The 19,423-nt window shown below is 38.0% G+C and overlaps 1 protein-coding gene across 1 annotated transcript in view; it reads left to right on the plus strand.

The window, feature by feature from the left end:
* LOC125240961 (epithelial discoidin domain-containing receptor 1-like) overlaps positions 1–19,423 on the plus strand; it is a 242,218-nt gene that overhangs the window by 145,661 nt on the left and 77,134 nt on the right. The window contains 3 exon segments of the mRNA XM_048149184.1: positions 3,297–3,615; positions 6,812–6,915; positions 12,164–12,258. Of these exon segments, the coding sequence (XP_048005141.1) occupies positions 3,297–3,615; positions 6,812–6,915; positions 12,164–12,258 (518 nt within the window).

The following is a 19,423-nucleotide window of genomic DNA, read 5'->3' on the forward strand; positions in this document are numbered from 1 at the left end:
AATTGTTTTTCACGCTTGCTATAATCAAATATTTACTTTCAAATTATAAGAGAAAGTACGAATGAATACCTACTTTGATTTGCGGATCAACTTTGACTACAACTTCCATCGGCTCCTTATTTACCAACGGAAAATAACCTCACCATCAGTTATTATTTCTTTATCATCAAGTTTATCAACATTGATAGTTACTTCATCCCATATTTCCTACTATTATTTCGTCTAAAAAATTATAAGTTTACTCGTAGTGATTTTATAACTCCTCCAACTCCTGAAGTCCTGACATATTGCTTAAGCTGGGTTGTCGTCGTAAGGCACCCCAGAGGAGCAGATAGTCTTCTAGGGAGTCTTTTTAGTTCCAAGAGGGCGATTTTTGAATCTCGCATACGGAATTTTGTCACTAAAATACCGGTTGAAAACGGTGACTTGCTTATTATTTTCAGTGACAATTTTCTGAATTCGAACGCGTGAGACTCAAAAATCGGCCCGCAGCCCGCTCGTAGTTCATTCTCGACGAACTGTCGCTAAAAGTGTAGGTACATACAGGACGCCCGGAGCTACGACTTCCGTCCGGCGAGTTCTATCTGAAAGGCATGGTTGCATTATTCTTACCCCTCTCCGAACAGTAATTGTTAGGAACGTTTAGGAATATTTTACAATATGGTCCAATATTACATAGGTACATTTTCTGTGGTTTTCTATTCTGAACTAATTTTAACCAAATCAGAAAATTACCGCTCATACCCGATTAGCGTGAGTCATATTTGTGTTTAAAGGACTTAATTTTACTTCGTGATAATTCTGTACTTTTCTAAATGACAAAAATAAGTCAGGGACGCAGAACAAACGGAAATCGGGTATATCGCACTTGACGCGCGTGTGCATATTAATTACAGATGTGCGAAAATGGTTTCCTTCGTATTTTTCCATATTTGTCATGCTAGTTCAGTCAATTTCAGTACATCTTGTACTGAGACTGACTGAAATAGCATGACACGTTCGTACGTTTCCGTAACAATATGAAGGCAAATCTTTTCGCACTACATCTGTATGTAGCTATAAGTGAACATGAATGGGATGCACTTACGATTGGATATGGGTAAATTACATTTTGGCCGCCGCCACCAACTTTTGAGCGGTCTGAGTACTCTCATATCCTACACTTGGCTATGCACGTATTGCACGTTGAAATAATAATGGCCTTTATAGTGGCACTAGCGGACATTTTTATGAAAAACAATGTGAACTAAAGAAAAAAGTTCTGGTCATAGATTGCGCTTTTATTTCGTTTTATTTTGTGATTCCATTGAAATAATATATTTGAGGTTGTGTTTTTCTTTGTATTTTCAACGCTCGACATGCTCTTTGTTGTTTTTTTAGAACATATTTTAAGCACGACAGGTTAATCAAAGGAAGATAAAAGTTTATATAAACACACATTTACTTCGTTATATTTCATTACAAAATTTCAATTTCAATTTCGTCGAATTCATGAAAGTGTATGAATTTCATTAGCTATTTATAAAGACTGTGACCTACGTACCTTGAGTACTTTTATTATCTAGTTTTATTTCATGACAATGAATTTAAGAATTAAGTTTATGGGACAGGTAATAACAACATAAATAAAAGTGATCTGTTAATCAGTAGCAACCTAACTTTCATTCAAATTGTAATTCTGTGGTCATCAAGTCCGTCAATCTCTTCTTATCTACATTAAATATGACTTGATAGAGTCTAGACGCCAGCCAGAAATCTAGAGAATGACTTAAGTGAATTCCTAGTCTGGCTTTCCTATGTTCTATAAAATTGGTACTATAACAAAATGTACCCACATAGTTGGCACTATGTAGATACAATTAGAAATTAGCACAGTATAAAACGACTCTTGGCACCTCTGCAGCTATTATATAGCACTGGCAGGCAGCCATTCCGCGCACCTCAGATCAAGTTTGGCCCCAGTTTGCCATAGTTTGCGGGAGTCAAAGATAAATAACTTGTAAATAAGTTTTCACTGTTGCAGCAGGAATAGAATACGAAAAGCTTTTTTTACAATTACGAATAGTGGCTATGGTTTTGTTACCAATATTGTCCTTTTTTAGTAAAAAGAATCATTCATTTTAAAATTTATTTTTGAACTTTAGCTCCTTATCCTTCGTTCAATAATATCTCCACCTCCTGTAATAGAATTGGAGTCTAGCGATCAATAACACCATAATTAAATATGCCGTTTTCCACAGATTTGCTACTTGCTAGTCACAAGTTGAATTTTGCACTCGAAATTATAAGTCAGCTCCCAAGTTAATAATCTTCTATTAAGATTTTTTTAATTATTTCAACGCCTATAGTAATATACGAATGTTGCTTTAGTTACAGTAAAGATAATTAAGAATTAAAAAGCTGGTTGACTGCGTTCGCACCAGAGTTCGCGTGCACAGACCCGGCGCGACCGCCCGGCTAAGCCCGACCATTGTGGTCCAACAATTAGTTCTGCTCTCGACACCTATTCATTTCCCCGCATTGTCTTAGCCTAAGACGGAGGCGGTGTTTTCCTTCGCGCAATACGTTTGCCTGTCAGCGCCCCGCACTAAAAATAAATACCGTTAGTCAAGATAATGAATAGTAAATTAAACAGTCTTGTAATTATAATAGAAATATCACCTATTTATAACCTAAATATTAAATTTAAACATTAATTAAAATTTAACTTAATGACTCATTGAAAATCTCCATCAGCGCCCCTACGCCCCGCAATCTCGTCAGCATTTACTTGGTTACTGTTTATCAAGGACGATATATTACCGGGACAGTCAAAGCCCATACAAAAAAGCGTACCCTTGAAATGCATGGGCCTTTTAGGCTTAAAACTAGATGACGCTGTTTCGCAGCCCGAAAGTGGCCAAAATCATTATTTCCCCAAATATTTTTGCTCGTTTTTATTTTATATAAGAACAAATGACATGCTTCTTTATTTTAATATCATGAAATCACGTCAACACACATTTTGTAAAAAATAAATTTGTAGGCATAATCTGTGTAGTTATGATAGAATTTAATAGGTGGCGCTAATAAAAGGAGAATTGATTGAAGGAGAATATTGAAGATTGTAAATCCTATATAAATAATCCTTGCTGTTTATCAAATAAAAAATGACATTTGAGTACTTGCTATCCTATTAACTCTTATCTCGTCTTTAGATTACAAGAATTCGTAAAATAACTCTTCTAGGATTACCTCATTTAGGATGTAAGCGCGAAAAAATTAAAAAAGTAATAAATTGATTTTTTCTTCAACAGTTTCCACCGTGATAAACGCCTCAGCGGAATTCCTGGACGAATACTACCGCACGGACATGCCGCCGTCGTCACGCAAGAAGCGCAACTCGTCGTTGCGCGTGAGCGTGGGCCTTGCGTGCGGCGCGCTGGTCGGCGCAGGCGCCTTCATCGCCGCCACCGTGGTGCTACTAGCTAAGAGGACCAGGCGGAGGATACCCAACATGCTGAAGAAACCGTTTTGCCCGTCGCTACGGAACGCTACGTCTAACTCTAGGAACAACCGAAGGGCCCCACGGCTCGCGTTGGCTCTTGCTAATTGTCCGCCTATACACATGCTCAGGTAAGATTAGTTTGATCTGGCTTTGTAAAACCATAATACAGGGTGAAATAAAAAGGACCGTTCAAACTTTGCATAGTGACTTTTGAGGTCATAATGAACAACTTTTATTATGGGACCAATGCTAAAATCGCGAAAACAAATTTGGCTGTTCCATATGATGTTACTTGCGCAGTTTTTTAAGGCAAACTATTAGTTTTAGTAAGGCAATAAAATTATATGTTATTATTCATTATTTTTCAACGAACATAGCCGTACTCGATACACGATCTAATGAAATCGGCTCGATAGAAAAAAATTGCAAAGATTGGTCTCGAGTTCGTCATTAAACGGTTCTAGGTCGTTCAATTATACACTTAGTTGTCTTTAATTAATATTACAATAGCAAAAATATAAATATCTAAAACACTAACGAAACATTTTGCACAAATAATGCATCATTTTATTTTATTTTAATATTTTTCCGTACTTTTCGTACCTTGTCGCCCTCTTTTAGTGACATCGCGTTCTCACTTACTCCCATACGAATAAACAGTGTACGCTAGAGTCAAGGCCATTGGCTGTTGTCAGCGTCTTAAAGCGTTGGTTAAAAAAAAATCTATGGGAAACTCCATAGACGTCTGCTGCTGCCTAACGATGATGTGTCTGTTAAAGAACCCCGCACGAAATGTTCGGAAAAATCCGTTCGGTCGATTTTGCTGAAATTTTGTGAAAAGATAGCCTCTAATACTCTAATTAACTGTGCGAAGACGCAACCTTAATTAATGACTAGTTTTCAAAATATAACGATTTTAGGTTTAACGAAAAATGAAGTAAGTATATATGATGCTAATATGCACTTACTACCTTTTTCCCAAGGTTGATTTAAGATAAAATTATTTCATAGTAGTAATAATATGACGTATTATAATCCTAATTATCTAACGTGTAAATATATTTATATATATCTAAATATATTCGTGGCAATATCGGGTAAAAAAAATATTTGAAGGTTCAAGCTATCTTATACTACGATGTTAAACTGTACAACTAATAATTAGCTTATATCTAATTGTATTTACAACGCTACATTTGTGAATTAAGAATGCCATAAAGTGTTCTTAATGATGGGTACTTTATGTTCTCTTCATATTGGGCAAAACCTAAAAACCACAAGATTGCTGTTACGTGACCGCATGTACCGATCGTTCTTGCTCCACTTTTACAGGTGCAATAATAGCCCAATACTGGGTCTTCATTTTCAACGTTATTGTGTTCTAGGTCAAATGCAATCCACACATAATAAAATGCTGCGTTTCGAAAGCGCGATGTAGCCCTTATTTTTATAAATCCTGGCTCATTGAAGTTTCCATCGATTTCGAAAACTCGTTCGTCTTCGTCTTCCGCTGCTAGGTCGTTCATATGACGCAATGTACTATCTTGAATATATCCTGGAGATAGTTTAACTTGGTATGTACCAAATGTGATGGAGTGCAAGTACGCCAGGTCTAACCGTGGAAATAACGGTATTTGTGCAGGAGTTAGTGGGATCCATCGTGCTCTTCTCCGGTTAAGATTTTCAGCTTCAATCCGTGCCTGTACAACATTAATGTCTTCGACGCGACGGAGCATTGCATTGGCTACCTGGCCATTACAATCCGGCATTGTAATAGGTCCATAGTATTTATTTATGATAGCTCCAGTTATTAAAAGAAATGTGTTCAAATTCGGAACATGGTATGTCGAAATCATATGGCCAAAGAATTTAAATACATTTTTTAGATGACCGTTACGTGCCTCTACTACCCATCTCGTTTTTGTCACAATCCGTGCATAATTCGCGTCCTCAGTTGTTAGTTGACTTTGACCAGGTCTTAAAACGGGTGGCATTATTGTTTGTATACCTAATTCCTGTAATCTGGGGATTGCATCTCTGTAACCACGATCCACAATGAAGATGTCCTGTGGTTGTAATATTGGCACTCGTATCTACATTAATTACCTACGATTGTATATATTTATTGTAATTACTAATTAGGTACTCGGAACTTTAAAACATAGACTTTAAATAATGATCCAAAGTGTTTGTTCTTATTACGGAAAACGACTACGCATACTAAGTATTCATCGTAGTCTTGTAGTGTAAGTAACTTTGTCAACAATATTTTAAAAGCCTTGTGATTTGGTTGATGCAACTGGCCCTAAACGTATGAAACAGCTAATTTTCTTTTTGGGATTTCAGCATTGGGCCAATCATAATAAAAGTTGTTCATTATGACCTCAGAAGTCACTATGCAAAGTTTGAACGGTCTTTTTAGGGTTCCGTAGTCAACTAGGAACCCTTATAGTTTCGCCATGTCTGTCTGTCCGTCCGTCCGTCCGTCGTCCGTCCGTCCGTCCGTCCGTCCGTGCGTCCGTCCGTCCGCGGATAATCTCAGTAACCGTTAACACTAGAAAGCTGAAATTTGGTACCAATATGTATATGAATCACGCCGACAAAGTGCAAAAACAAAAAATGGAAAAAATGTTTTATTAGGGTACCCCCCCTACATGTAAAGAGGGGGCTGATTTTTTTTTTCATTCCAACCCTAACGTGTGATATATTGTTGGATAGGTATTTAAAAATGAATAAGGGTTTGCTAAGATCGTTTTTTGATAATATGTATATTTTCGGAAATAATCGCTCCTAAAGGAAAAAAAAAGTGCGTCCCCCCCCCCCCTCTAACTTTTGAACCATATGTTTAAAAAATATGAAAAAAATCACAAAAGTAGAACTTTATAAAGACTTTCTAGGAAAATTATTTTGAACTTGATAGGTTCAGTAGTTTTTGAGAAAAATACGGAAAACTACGGAACCCTACACTGAGCGTGGCCCGACACGCTCTTGGCCGGTTTTATTTATTTCACATTTTATCAAATAAAATTGTTTTGTATTTTATCTTATCATATTCGATTCGGGTCCGGTGTCAAGTTCCGTTTTGCGGAAGGTCAGTTATATTTACCTCAACCTCTTCCACTCAAGCACTTAAATAGGTCACAATTTTATAATGTCAATTGTAAATACTTATGAGAATAAATGATCTTAAACCTAAGATAATTAACGATGACTAAATATGCGTTAGTCGATATTGGTTTAAAAATATCGATTCAATTAGTTAGTAATACATTCATCGAGGCGTAAACTAGCCGGGTCACGATCCCTGTTCTCTTTTGTACGCAGGCCTGCAGTCGTCGATGAGGATTATAGAGAGCCCTACAATATATGGAGGGAGACCCTCGGCCGGCGCGACAAGCACGACGCCCATGATCAAAACGAATACAACGGTGAGTTTCATCCGAGTTTATTTACCAACAACGTTGATTAAATTTTCTACCTCTGTTTCGCTGTGTTTCGGAACTGTGCTTACCAGCTAGTACCATAAACAGGGTGGAAATGATGTGATATTGGTACGTTTAGCGTGGAACGTTGTTTGCTTTTTGCATGTTATTCTTATTGATCTACAAAACTATAGTTATTTGTTTTACAAGGGGGCAAAGTTGTTGTTTAATCGCACGTGCCAATATTGATACGCACAAGTGAAAGATTCCAATATTGAACCGCGAGCGTAACGAGTATTTCAAAAAGTGGAATTTTGAGCATTGAGAGGGTTTCAAGGCACGAAAGTTAAAAAATTTGCCGCCTAGTGGAACACAAAATTTTTCACCACACCAATACTAACAAATTCCTACATCAAACTAAATTAAATCTATCAATTTATTCAATATTAATGATTCAAAATCATCATTTAGAGGTAAATTCTACCAGCCAGCTCAAGATGTCAAGTTAAAATTTGTATGAAATTACTTTGCACTCTTGTGGATAAAATGCAATTATGCTATCTGTTTTCGAATAGCAAAGTAAACCTTTTCCAGTTGGTGTGGTGAAAACTTATTTGTAAATTAGATACAGATCTAGTGATACAGTAGGGGCCAAGTGTCCCACTACGTCTGTCAGCGACAAACTCAAGCTATATCGACTAATTTCACTTTTAGATAGGTTTCAGGGGAGATTCACACGATTTCACACAAATCTATGACGCTCACTAGCGACATGAAGCGAAGTTCGGCAACATCGCACCACTTCAGCCGACGTCGCTGGCGACACGCGTAGCCATATTTTGTCCCCTAGTGTATCGCGCCCTTCCTGTACGGTTCTTAGATAGGTCAAACTTATCATTTATTGTCGTTATTTACTTATTATGTCCATCCGTTTACATTGTCCACAATTCATAAAGCAAGTCACAGTTGGATTGTTCCGTGATTAATCAACAAACCAGATCAACTGCCGCGGCGCGGGGGCTGACCCTTAGAGTAAACATTGGCTCTTAAAAATGAAAGACCCTACATTTTTAATTACAAACAAGGGTAGTACCTACTAGCGGTATTAAAGGTCCAATTATCATACTGGAGCGATTTACTTTTCCATACGGGTAAATACAACGAATAACAATATATAGGTCGGTATTTCAACAATCTTGTGACAAAAGAAAGATAATTAGATAACAATAGGGATGACGACTACATAAAAAATTGCATTCTGTTTACTCCGTCGATTTAGATCGTCCAAAAATACTGAACACATATTTTTCGCTTTTTCTAATTAATGAAAAAATACAAAGATATATAGCATCAAAGTTCCAGAGTGGGGGCTTGTGACGTCATTTCTAACGCCGTGTCTTGCGTGGGCGATGGTCGCGCGACCGTCGCCCACGCAAGACACGGCGTAAATAAAAATTGTACCTAGGCGTGACGTCACGCGAAACTTAAACGCACTGTACCGTCGTCATTCTTCGTTTACGAGAAAAAATTAAAAAAAATACGTGTCTAAAATTCTTTGATAATCTAACTGACGGACTAATTAGTTTTTTTTTGTCGCCTCGCCTATTATCAGTTTACACAAATGTTGTAGAAAAACGAACACATGTTTTATATTATATAATCAGATAAACAACTTTTTTTGATTTCTCCATGATACAAACACATAACCGATATAACACCGACACTATTTCTGCGCAAACCCAATAAATTATATATTTACATCAGACCTATTATATATTTACACCTACTTACTATAAATATGTATGTACGACTTGTACTATTATATATTCTGTGGTACGACTAGGTAATAGGTAAATACAACGGAAAATAAATTTCATACTACCCTGCTTATTACACCTACCTGGACCCTTTACAAGTAAACATGGCTAGCCCGGTAACAAAGCGAGTTTGTCCCATAATGTTTATTCAGTGAAACAATAAAGGCTAAAGAAATCTTCGTTCGATGTACCTTGCCCCAGGTCATGTTCGGCGCGCGCCTACTTGCCCCTGCCGCTAGTTAGCCCGCGACACTCGCGCGGCCCTCGACTGCACTCGTGGCTTCTCGAGTGCACTCGCCCCTAGATCGTTACTTTTCCCGGCTACTCGCCGACCTCTTACCTACGCGAGTTTGTTAATGGAAACGAAATGTCTTAATGAGCTTTCTAACGAGACCGTTATTTTATTGCCGCGTCTTATTTTATCATATCATTGGAATTTATTCATAACGGTTTCTCCGAATCATACATTTTCATGTTAATGAATCTGCCTTGTTATTCTAAAATATCACAAACAGCGGGGCAAATCTCGACTGGGGGGCAATTGTAACTGATAACTTTTTTCCACTATTAGACTATAATGTTGAGTTCTACATGTATCCACTGAACAAGCCTACCATATATAACTGTTGGAGATTCTATTTAATAATGCAAACATTGTAAACATGTTTTATTAAATATAAATTATGTTTATGATAAACATGGAAGTAAAACATGGAAAAAATTGACCAGTTACATTTGTCCCCCAGTCGAGATTTGCCCCGCTGTACCTTAATGAAAAATCTACTCTACCCTTATTCAAAAAATGTTGTCACATAATCTCAGTTGAGACATAACAATTCATTAATTATGTAGTGCACTGCAAGTAAAACCTAGAAGCGCAGACTTTAGGGCCCCTTGTAAAGAAAACTAAGATAGAGGAGCGAGCTCGTTACGACGGGCGGACGTCCGGTCGGAAGGGCAGCCATTGTTCAGGCGCCATATTGAAAAGATGATGCGCCCTCAGAGCACGATAATGGGGCTGGCGGGTACGGGCTAGCCTGCTATCACCGGCGAACGGGTACATTGTTAGAGGAAATAGCCAACATGTTCAAATATCGGATGAGACGGATCTGCCCCGCTCGCTCGCATAAGAATGCCGTAGAATAAAAATAAGCCACCTTTACCGTTTATAATAACACCGCGCTCCGCTCGCGTTCTGCTGGAATCTGGAATGGTTATTTTGAACCCTTCAGACTGGTAAATTTAATTTAACGGTAGGTACGTACCTAGTCGAAGTTATACGCAGCGAGTTTTTTTTGTAAATGACAATCATAATCATAAAACATTATTAAGTTGAGGAATGCCTACAAAGCGTAATTACGGTATATGAAAGGCAAATAAATTCTTCTAGTCAGAATTTGTAGATATACTTCTTGCGGAAATCATGTCAAATCAACATCCATACTAATATTACAAATGGAAAAGTGTGTGTCTGTTTGTTTGTCCGTCTTTCAGGGCAAAACGGAGCAACGAATTGACGTGATTTTTTAAGTGTAGATAGTTGAAGGGATGGAGAGTAGCATAGGCTACTTTTTGTCTCTTTCTAAGGCGAACGAAGCCGCGGGCAAAAGCTAGTTCCAAATAAATCGTTGTTATTTTCATACTAATAGATACATCTACTCGTATCTTAGTAGATTACATACATAGGTATGCCTATATATATGTATATATGGATGTATGTAATCCACAGACCACCCTCTAAACCCATTAAAGCATGAAGCATCTCACTCAGATGCAATTGTCGACCGAGGCGGAGCCGAGGTCAACAAACATATCATGTGTATTTTTCTATTCGACGGAATCGGGAAGCGGTAACTTCGGTTCGCGCAGTGGCCTGAAATTTGCCGCTTTCAGGCCGGAGGACAGAAAATATGTACTATTTTCAGTACAAAGTGTGAAAAAAGGGAATCTACGGTAATAATTTAAAACCTCACTCGCATCGTAATGTACTAATTTTGCACGTTGGGTTGTAAAGACATTTATTTTGTGTACTCCATCTGACTCGAACACCTACCTGTATCTGTTCTAAATAAATAGCGCCGTATGTATAGTAAACTAACACATTAACCCACCACCATATAAAACATACACCCGGGTTTATCACACACACACACGAACCCGGGCTATTAATAAATCATACATACTCGTATGTGTAACCTCTGATATTGATTCACCTCAATCATCAGAATCATAAGTTGTTTCTAGTCTACTGAGTGAACTTAAAGCTAATACATGTTAGACCAACCTTAGCCAAACTATATGAGACGAAGTTACATGCAAGCACTCGGGATTTCGATCCACCACGTCCTTCTAAACTACTAGGTTACCTATTTAAAAAAAAAACATTATCTTAAATTTACCTAGACGCGAGTCCATAATTATGTACATCTCACGTCAATCACGCATCAATCACGCGTCAACTAGCGTAAATTATCAGTACTGCTACTTGTCAAAATTCGCGACGAACGAAAATCAGTTTTACTCCGATCCGATATACTTGTCAGATAGATGTCGTCCGACATCCGATCGGACGATAAGTCTAATGCTCAATCTTTAGCTAATATTACAATAGTTTTCAATTCCTTCTGCTTGTAATATAAGTTGTAAACTGTTCTAATATTAATTTCTTGGCAGACGTGACACAGTTGCCACCTAGTATCGAGTAGTGGTACTGATAATTCACGCTATTTGACGCGTGATTGATGCGTGATTGTCGCTCGATGTCACTTAACTATGCCTATACAAATAACCCACATTTACTGATGTATGGAGTTACAATTCTTCCCTTAAGTACTTATTCCTCTACGATACGTCTAGAGCAAATTCAAGTATGAACTCGCTCGCGAGAACGCAAGCACAGTACAATAATGAGTACTATCGTACAGTATGGCCACTCCCGCTCCCGCCTAAAAGTGCCGCCCACCCGCTCTCGGTTACCTCAAAGTTACCGCCTGTCAAAAACGCGACCGGTCGACCTGTCATGTCGCACTCATACAAGCATGGGACGCGTTCACCTACACGAGCTTAGACAGTGTGCGTTGGAGCACGCCTCTTTCATATATTTGATCGCGATTGTGCGAGGTGTGACGCAAGTTTTGCTAAACCGCCTGTTTTACCACCATGTGGAAAAGCGAAATCACCAATTCAATTCAATTCAATTTATTTATTGTTCGAATGTGAGTGGTTATAAATGATGATAGGGTTAGTATTTTGTAACATCACAATCTGCCATAATTTGGCGTACAATACTCTTGACTCGCAATATGCATGTCATTAAACCAATTAAAAATAAAAGTAGATATCGCAATGTCAGATTTGAAATACATAAATAAAAATTGCCCTAATGCCCTAGGGGTTGCTTTTCTACGCTAACTTATACATGATTTGTTTGCACGCAGAAATCTGCGAAGACCCAGAATTCCCGCGCCCCTACATGATGAAACGCCCCGACCCACACGAGAGCTTCTACGCCGCCACTGACATCATACACCATGTGAGTTTTTATTTCTTATAATATACTATTTATAAACAGTGTAATATGAGGAAACTGAATACATATATCCTGATCATATTTCAAAACAAAAATGTCATTTACAATTTTCTGTATGTCGCCTAGATTCGGAGTCATTACTATTATAAAAAATAATTCTTGATATTTCTTAGTACAAACGGTTTTTTTATGGCCATGTTGCCATTAGTCAAGAATGTGTAAGCAACATATTAGTAGGGGTTCTTATGTTACACCGTGTAGTCTTGGCAGACCGTCCTTTTCGCACTGCGTGAGTGCGATAGGGATGTTACGCACCGATGCGATAAGATGTATCACACTAGTGTGCTACGCCGGCCGGACTGTCGCGTTACGTGATAAAAACACCTATAAAACTTTCCGTAGCACTTTCAGCAATTAGTTTTATAAATCTTTCAGCTCGGTTCGTAAACGAATCAGGTACTGTTACTATCTTAGTGCTGACCGATACAAGATCTCCCATGTGAGTTTCTTTTTAATGCGGCGTTCGGTCGGTCTACTAAAATGAATCTTACTTCAATAATAAATTATGTAATGTATCTAAAATCGCATGCAGCTCGCACACCATTTAAATGTGGCTTTAGTAAGTCAACAAACAACTCGGAACCAAGTGAATATGCACCTTGAGTGTTAAAATCCACACACATTAATGCAATTATGCAATGCACTGCACAGATTATACACCCATGATTCACGTAGTCACGTATTATAGAGCTCTAAATATATTTCATTCTAAGTTCTTATTTTTATCCAAAGCCATACTTTTGAATTTAATCATTACAAACCGTACTTAAATTAACGTTCGTGCTACGTGGTTAAGTAACAGGAGCTATCGCGGCAATTAGGCACAAGGCACGTTAAATAAAGCAGGGTCGTTAGGTCGAAACACGATTTCGAAGAGCGATATTCGAAATGCACGGCCGTTGTGCCCGGCCCCCGTGAGAGCGCGCTGCCCGCACAGATTCAATAACAGCCGAGGCCCTTGTTTTATTGGGAATGCAATTTGCATAATATTGAACCTTCAGATTCCGATATTTCATGTCGGATGCATTTTTATGCAATCGCTGCAACAGGTCAGGTTTAATCTTTATTTAGTTTATTAGGGTTCCGTACCTCAAAGAGGAAAAACGGAACCCTTATAGGATCACTCGTGTGTCTGTCTGTCCCTCTGTTACAGCCGATTTCTCCGAAACTACTGGACCAATTTACTTGAAATTTGGTACACATATGTAAACCTGTGGCCCAAAGACGGACATGTAATTTAATTAAATGAAATTTAATGATAGGGGTCACTTTTGGGGGGTAAACTTGAAAATTAAAAATCAAAGTTATTAAAACTATATTGTGTTATATATCAAATGAAAGAGCATTTTATGAGCATTTGAAATATATTTTTTTTTAATTTTTAATTTTTGTACTTTAGGAGTAATTTAAGAAAATAGACAAAAAATGACCATTCCCCCCCCCTTATCTCCGAAACTACTTAGCGTAAAATTTTCAAAAAAATACACGAGATAGCCCTCTACCTGTAGATTACAGGAAAACCTATTAGAAATCTACAGTCAAGCGTAAGTCGGACTTACGAGAAAAAAACTCAAATTAAGATTTTCACTCACTGACGCTGCAAGCAGTTACTAAACGTCTTAAAATTTTGTAAGCGTGATGGACAGGTAGAAAGAAATTCATTTCTGTCTTTTTCTTTTTAGAAATTGTTCAATTTTTTTTTTCATTTGCCAAAATGACTTAAGTTCCTACTAAAAAGGAGGCGCTTAAGACCGTTTGTAAGTGGACTGAGCAAAATTTTGTTCAAATCGGTCCAAAAAAAGGTCTCTGTTGACGAAAACATAGAATTTGTGGCAACGACAGCCCAAATCTGAAGTCCATTTTGCTCTATCTCTTATCGTTTCCGAGATATATACGTAAAGTCTTGTAAGTGCGAAAAGTTAACTTTGCCATCACAGTCGTTCAGGCGCTCATGAGTTCTTTGTATGGAAAAGTCGAAAACCGACTCGCACTTGACCAATGTTCATAGAACGTGTTGTGGTTTTTTACGCGGGTCCGCGACTGACGACGTTCGAATGTTTTGTTCGGAAATGTTTGAGGGTTGTTTCTTTGAAACGTCGCCGGTGGCGGGTGGTTCGACGGGCGAAGGTCACACGCCGCACGCGACGGTCTGTATTCGTTTTGTACAATAGCAACGGACGGCGGGTGGCGTCTTGATATGGAAAATGACTGACTTCACTAAAGATAATGATGAACTCATTGAGGTAATACTAGAGAGGACACTGCGAGCAAAACGTTTGCGCTACAAACATAAGTCCATTGGACTTATGTTTCTGCCTGCACACAAATAAAATGTAAAAATGCCTTCCTGCGCAACAAGATGCTGTTTAAGCCATACGAGAAAATCGAATAAAACTGACGTGTCACATTTCATCGGTTAGTATACACGCTATGTTAATCGATCTTTATTTAAGTAATTATTTCAATGAAGGGACGCGCTCCTCAAACGCGAAGCTATCGCTGCCATTTTGTTGAACGAAATCATAGATTAATCGCATCATAATCGCACAGACTTGACATGTAGGTAATGAAGTATAGTAATTGTGATTATATTCTGTTTGTAATATATAAAAGAGAAATGTTAAATTTATTTCACGTTATACTTATGAATACTACACAGTTCTAACACGAGTTGTAATCGATATTTTCATACAATAATAACCTATGATTTTCTTCAAGGGCAATTAAAGTAGGTATATGAAAAAAATCAATAATGTATTTTTGTTTCACTTAGTAGAACTTAAACATAGCACAATGTATGATAGTGCTAAAATTAAACTACTTACCCCCTTATTCATAAACGTTCACTAAAGTTATCAAGCCGATAAAGTTCGTTTGTCCCTTTCTATCACACCAATACGCCGAAAAGGGACAAACGAACTTTATCGGCTTGATAACTTTAGTGTGCGTTTATGAATAAGGGGTTAGTATTTTACAAAAAGTATAAAAAAAAGGTCTACACTAAGAGTGTCGCGTCTAGGTGGTCATTGGTCAAGTCTTACTCTATGACACGGTACCTCCCCACGCATGCGCCGCGCGCTGCCGGCCGGAGCACAGACTTTGTTTGGGGTGTAATTTCTAGTATGTTAGTACATAGTAATTCAATGGATGAATTGTACTTCTGTGATCTGTTTTCGATATACTTAATCGAATATATGATGTAAATTTTTCTTTACTACAATGAAAGTGTTTGAGTACCAAGTTAAAAATTTCACTTTCTTTTTGCCGGTTTCATACAAAAATATCGTTTGACTTTCTCTTTTTTGGGTAATATCAATATTTATATGGAAGCGGATTAAGTCGCGTATAATCTTCTTCCTCTAAGAATTACAATGTAAGTATTTTTGCATTCATTTTGATCAGAGCACAACACAACAGTTCAAAAATCAGTCTACCAGAGCTTCTGAGTTCCGTCGCCGACGACGGGTGACCAAGGGTCAGAAAACCCACGCACCCGCGACCGACAGCGTGTGGTACAGCGGCACATGCGGCTCACATCCAAACATTCCAAACGCCGCCGGGCGCGTGTGACTGGCCAGAGAAACCAGGGCCTTAGGGCTAGGTGATTATCGCCGCGCCGCAGAGGACGCGCTGAGGGGGGGGCGGTACCTACAGCAGTTGTAGTTGTATGCATACCTAGCTCACGCACACAGACGCGTCCGCTGGCGCCGCCAGGGGCGGCTCACTCCGCTATCCTATCGCCGCGCTACAAGTATATCCTGGCGGCCGCGAGCTGTGGCCGCGAGTTCGCGGCTTACTCAGGGGTGGCGCACATTCTCACGGAATGCACGTTCGCACTTTCTATTGTTACTTTACGTCGCGACGTTTCTTAAGCGATGTCCGCGGGTGGAATGGCTAATAATACTTACTTAAATAGACATATTGAATAAAATAAATACCAAAAGATATTCTTATACAGATCTACTGATTAAGTCCCACGGAAAAGTTCAATAAGGCTTGTGATGTTGGAACCTTGAACAAAAATATATAAATACAGCGTATATACCTAGAAAGTACTCAAGACTTGAATATAATAATATAACATTTAATGTGAGTATTAATTCGTTTGGATCCATTGGTAACCCTATCACCGGACGCCGCGCACGTACGGCTCGTTTCTTTGTAAGAATGTTGTAGGTATTTAAAAAGGCGGCATTTCGGAAACATCAAAGCAGTGGGCCTTCTTTACTTGTGCTATTATATATTCTGTGGCGCCGTGCCGGTGTCCACGTGCGCTCTCTGCAGTGTGCGCTGCCGCTGCCACGAAACGTTTACCTACTCCGTGTAATACTGATAAAAGAAAGTATTGACATGAATTCACACGTTTCGGAAATGACTGTAGGTATTTTAAATATTTTAGCACAATATGTTTTTTGCCTCTTATTGCCTATTATACAATATACATACCTACTATGGCAACTCTATCAAAGCGCAGAATATGCAGAAGCCACATGGTGGTCTGCGACAGAAACTCAATAGACATTTTCAGAGTTTTTAAAATAAGTACCTAAGTAGGTACGTGAAGTAACATGGTAAATTAAAAAAATATCATTAGATACTTATTGCGAAGGTGTAAACAATTTCCTTCGTTTTGCCACATATCAATAATTACCTATCTATATTAAATTCATTAATCCGTATACAACTATACATTACATTTTTACAGTACGGTAATACTCACCCCGTTATTCATAAACGTACACTAAGTTATCAAGCCGATAAAGTTCGGTTGTCCCTTTCCGACGTATTGGTGTGATAGAAAGGGATAAACGAACTTTATCGGCTGGATAACTTTAGTGTACGTTTATGAATAAAGGTGTTACATAAAACACCTACTTTAAAATAAAATAAAAAATGTTGAATTTGGTTAACATTATAAAAGACCTCACGCAAGCTGTGCTAATTAGTTCGCGAATTCGTCGAGAGGTGGCGCTAAACACAATTATGCTCATTAGAGAACCTATACTTCTAGCCTAGCCCAGTCTTTAGACTTATGTGAGTAACGTAAAAGTACCTAATAGTTTTGTAGGTACGGAACCCTCGGTGGGCGAGTCCGACTCGCACTTGGCCGGTTTTTTCAAATAAATTAATCACATTTTTATGAAATATACATTAAAGACATTGAACATAACCTACTTACAAAATCAAACCTATGAAATTAAAACTACCTAAAATTAAAACTTAAAATCATAAACTAAAACTAATATTTTGTACGTACATATATTTGCCATTGTAAAGAAGATAGCCGTGTAAGTTAACAAAAAATGCTCCTGGCGTTTTTAGTTAATTACTCTATCATACATAATTGGTCACAATTAGTACTAATAGTACAAAGGACACGATTCCCTGCACTGTACTAGACCGAACTACTCCCAAATGATTCTGCTATCTAGTACATTTAGTACACTCACACACGCGAAACAGAATGGGAGCGAAAGGAGCGAAGAGCCGAGAAGTGACAAAGACAGCAAAGCAATCCGTGTGATCCGACCGCAACCGAACTGGAACCGACTGACTCGGACCGAGGACGCGCGAAGACGGCCGATTAGCACTCGACTAGTAAGTAAAAGCGAGCGTTACTGTATGCCATATGCACAATTTGTCTCTCGCTCTCTCGGTGTACTACTGTACTAAATGTCCTAAAAGAACGAACTTAGTACACTTCGGAGATCGTACTAGTTGGGAGCGATCTTTTCAGTGAACGAGCAGGCACAACTCTGGTCACAATGCTAGTTATTATTCTGCCAAATCCTGTTCTTTCATAGGCACTGACGCTGAACGTATAGTATGTAATCCCCGTTGCTTTTGCTTCATTTATTTGCAACTGTGAATACTGTGATCAAGACACATACGAGTATACCTGTAAATTGCAACATCGCTCACATTGTAGTACACTAATTCACCGGTGGACCCTCCCGCCCGTGATTTCCCAGGGGAGTATCGTATTGTGACGCTGCGGGGAGTGGCAAACCTGTTCATCGTTCATTTGTAATGAGCACAGTTATTTAACACGTTATTTGTTTGTTTGTTACCTTTCAAATTTTGGTGGTTAGGGCATTGTCACTATTTTCTAGACTTGATTAACTTCCTATCCAATGCTCTGGGTACAAGAACAAGTTATGCAAGTTAATTGTATTCTTTGTATGTACTTATGTATAACATGAAGAAGGACTTTTACCAGATAGAAAGGTCGTTCACATTATAACTGTATTTTCCCTAAGAAACATTGTAAATATATTTAACCATTTTCAACTTATGTTCTTTTAAATATTCAGACAAATAAACTACTGAGTGTCAACCCTAAACAGGAGACAGGGTCAGTGGAATTTATTAGTAAACATTGAACAATCGTTAGATGACAGGATATTATTTATGTTAATTTGTTAATTTTTTTCCATTGTTGGGTCGGATATTGCACCGTCGGTATAAGAGTCGATTCAGGAATTGCGAAGGCAATTTTCTTTGTAACTCCATAACTTTGAGATAAAGAATATATGTGCTTCCTAGAATAATGTTTACATCGACAAACAATATTTTACATAACATTATTTGTTGAAACTGGTAGTAACTTAAGGCAAGCGTATTTGTCATGCAATACTTAGTTGGTCCTCGTGCATGCTATTTAGCATGATATTTAGCATAATATTTATTAATATACTTTATTGGTAAGAAATCGACAGTTGGATGTCTTAAATCAAATACTTAGTTATTAAAGTTATGTTCAAAAAGTTATGAATTGGATATTTTTATTTTATAACTTAGTAATTGTTCCAGTCATTTAAAATCTACTGTATATCGAAAACGACACAATACTTCCGAAAAAGTCGTTTTATTTAATCAACCTGTATACCACTTACAGCTTTTACATATACACGTGCATATATTAAGGCATGGAGTTTAGAATGCCTACCTACATAATCAGGACTCAATCAGATACCTAGCATACGTTAGTCAATTGGATGGCACATAGATCGTCGTATAATTATTGGTGAAATTGATTGGCATATATCGATGTACAGGATATAGAATGCATTCAATGGCCATAATGAACTTCTGTGAAACGGACAGG

Source organism: Leguminivora glycinivorella, chromosome Z (genome assembly GCF_023078275.1).
Source record: "Leguminivora glycinivorella isolate SPB_JAAS2020 chromosome Z, LegGlyc_1.1, whole genome shotgun sequence".
Lineage (NCBI taxonomy): Eukaryota > Metazoa > Arthropoda > Insecta > Lepidoptera > Tortricidae > Leguminivora > Leguminivora glycinivorella.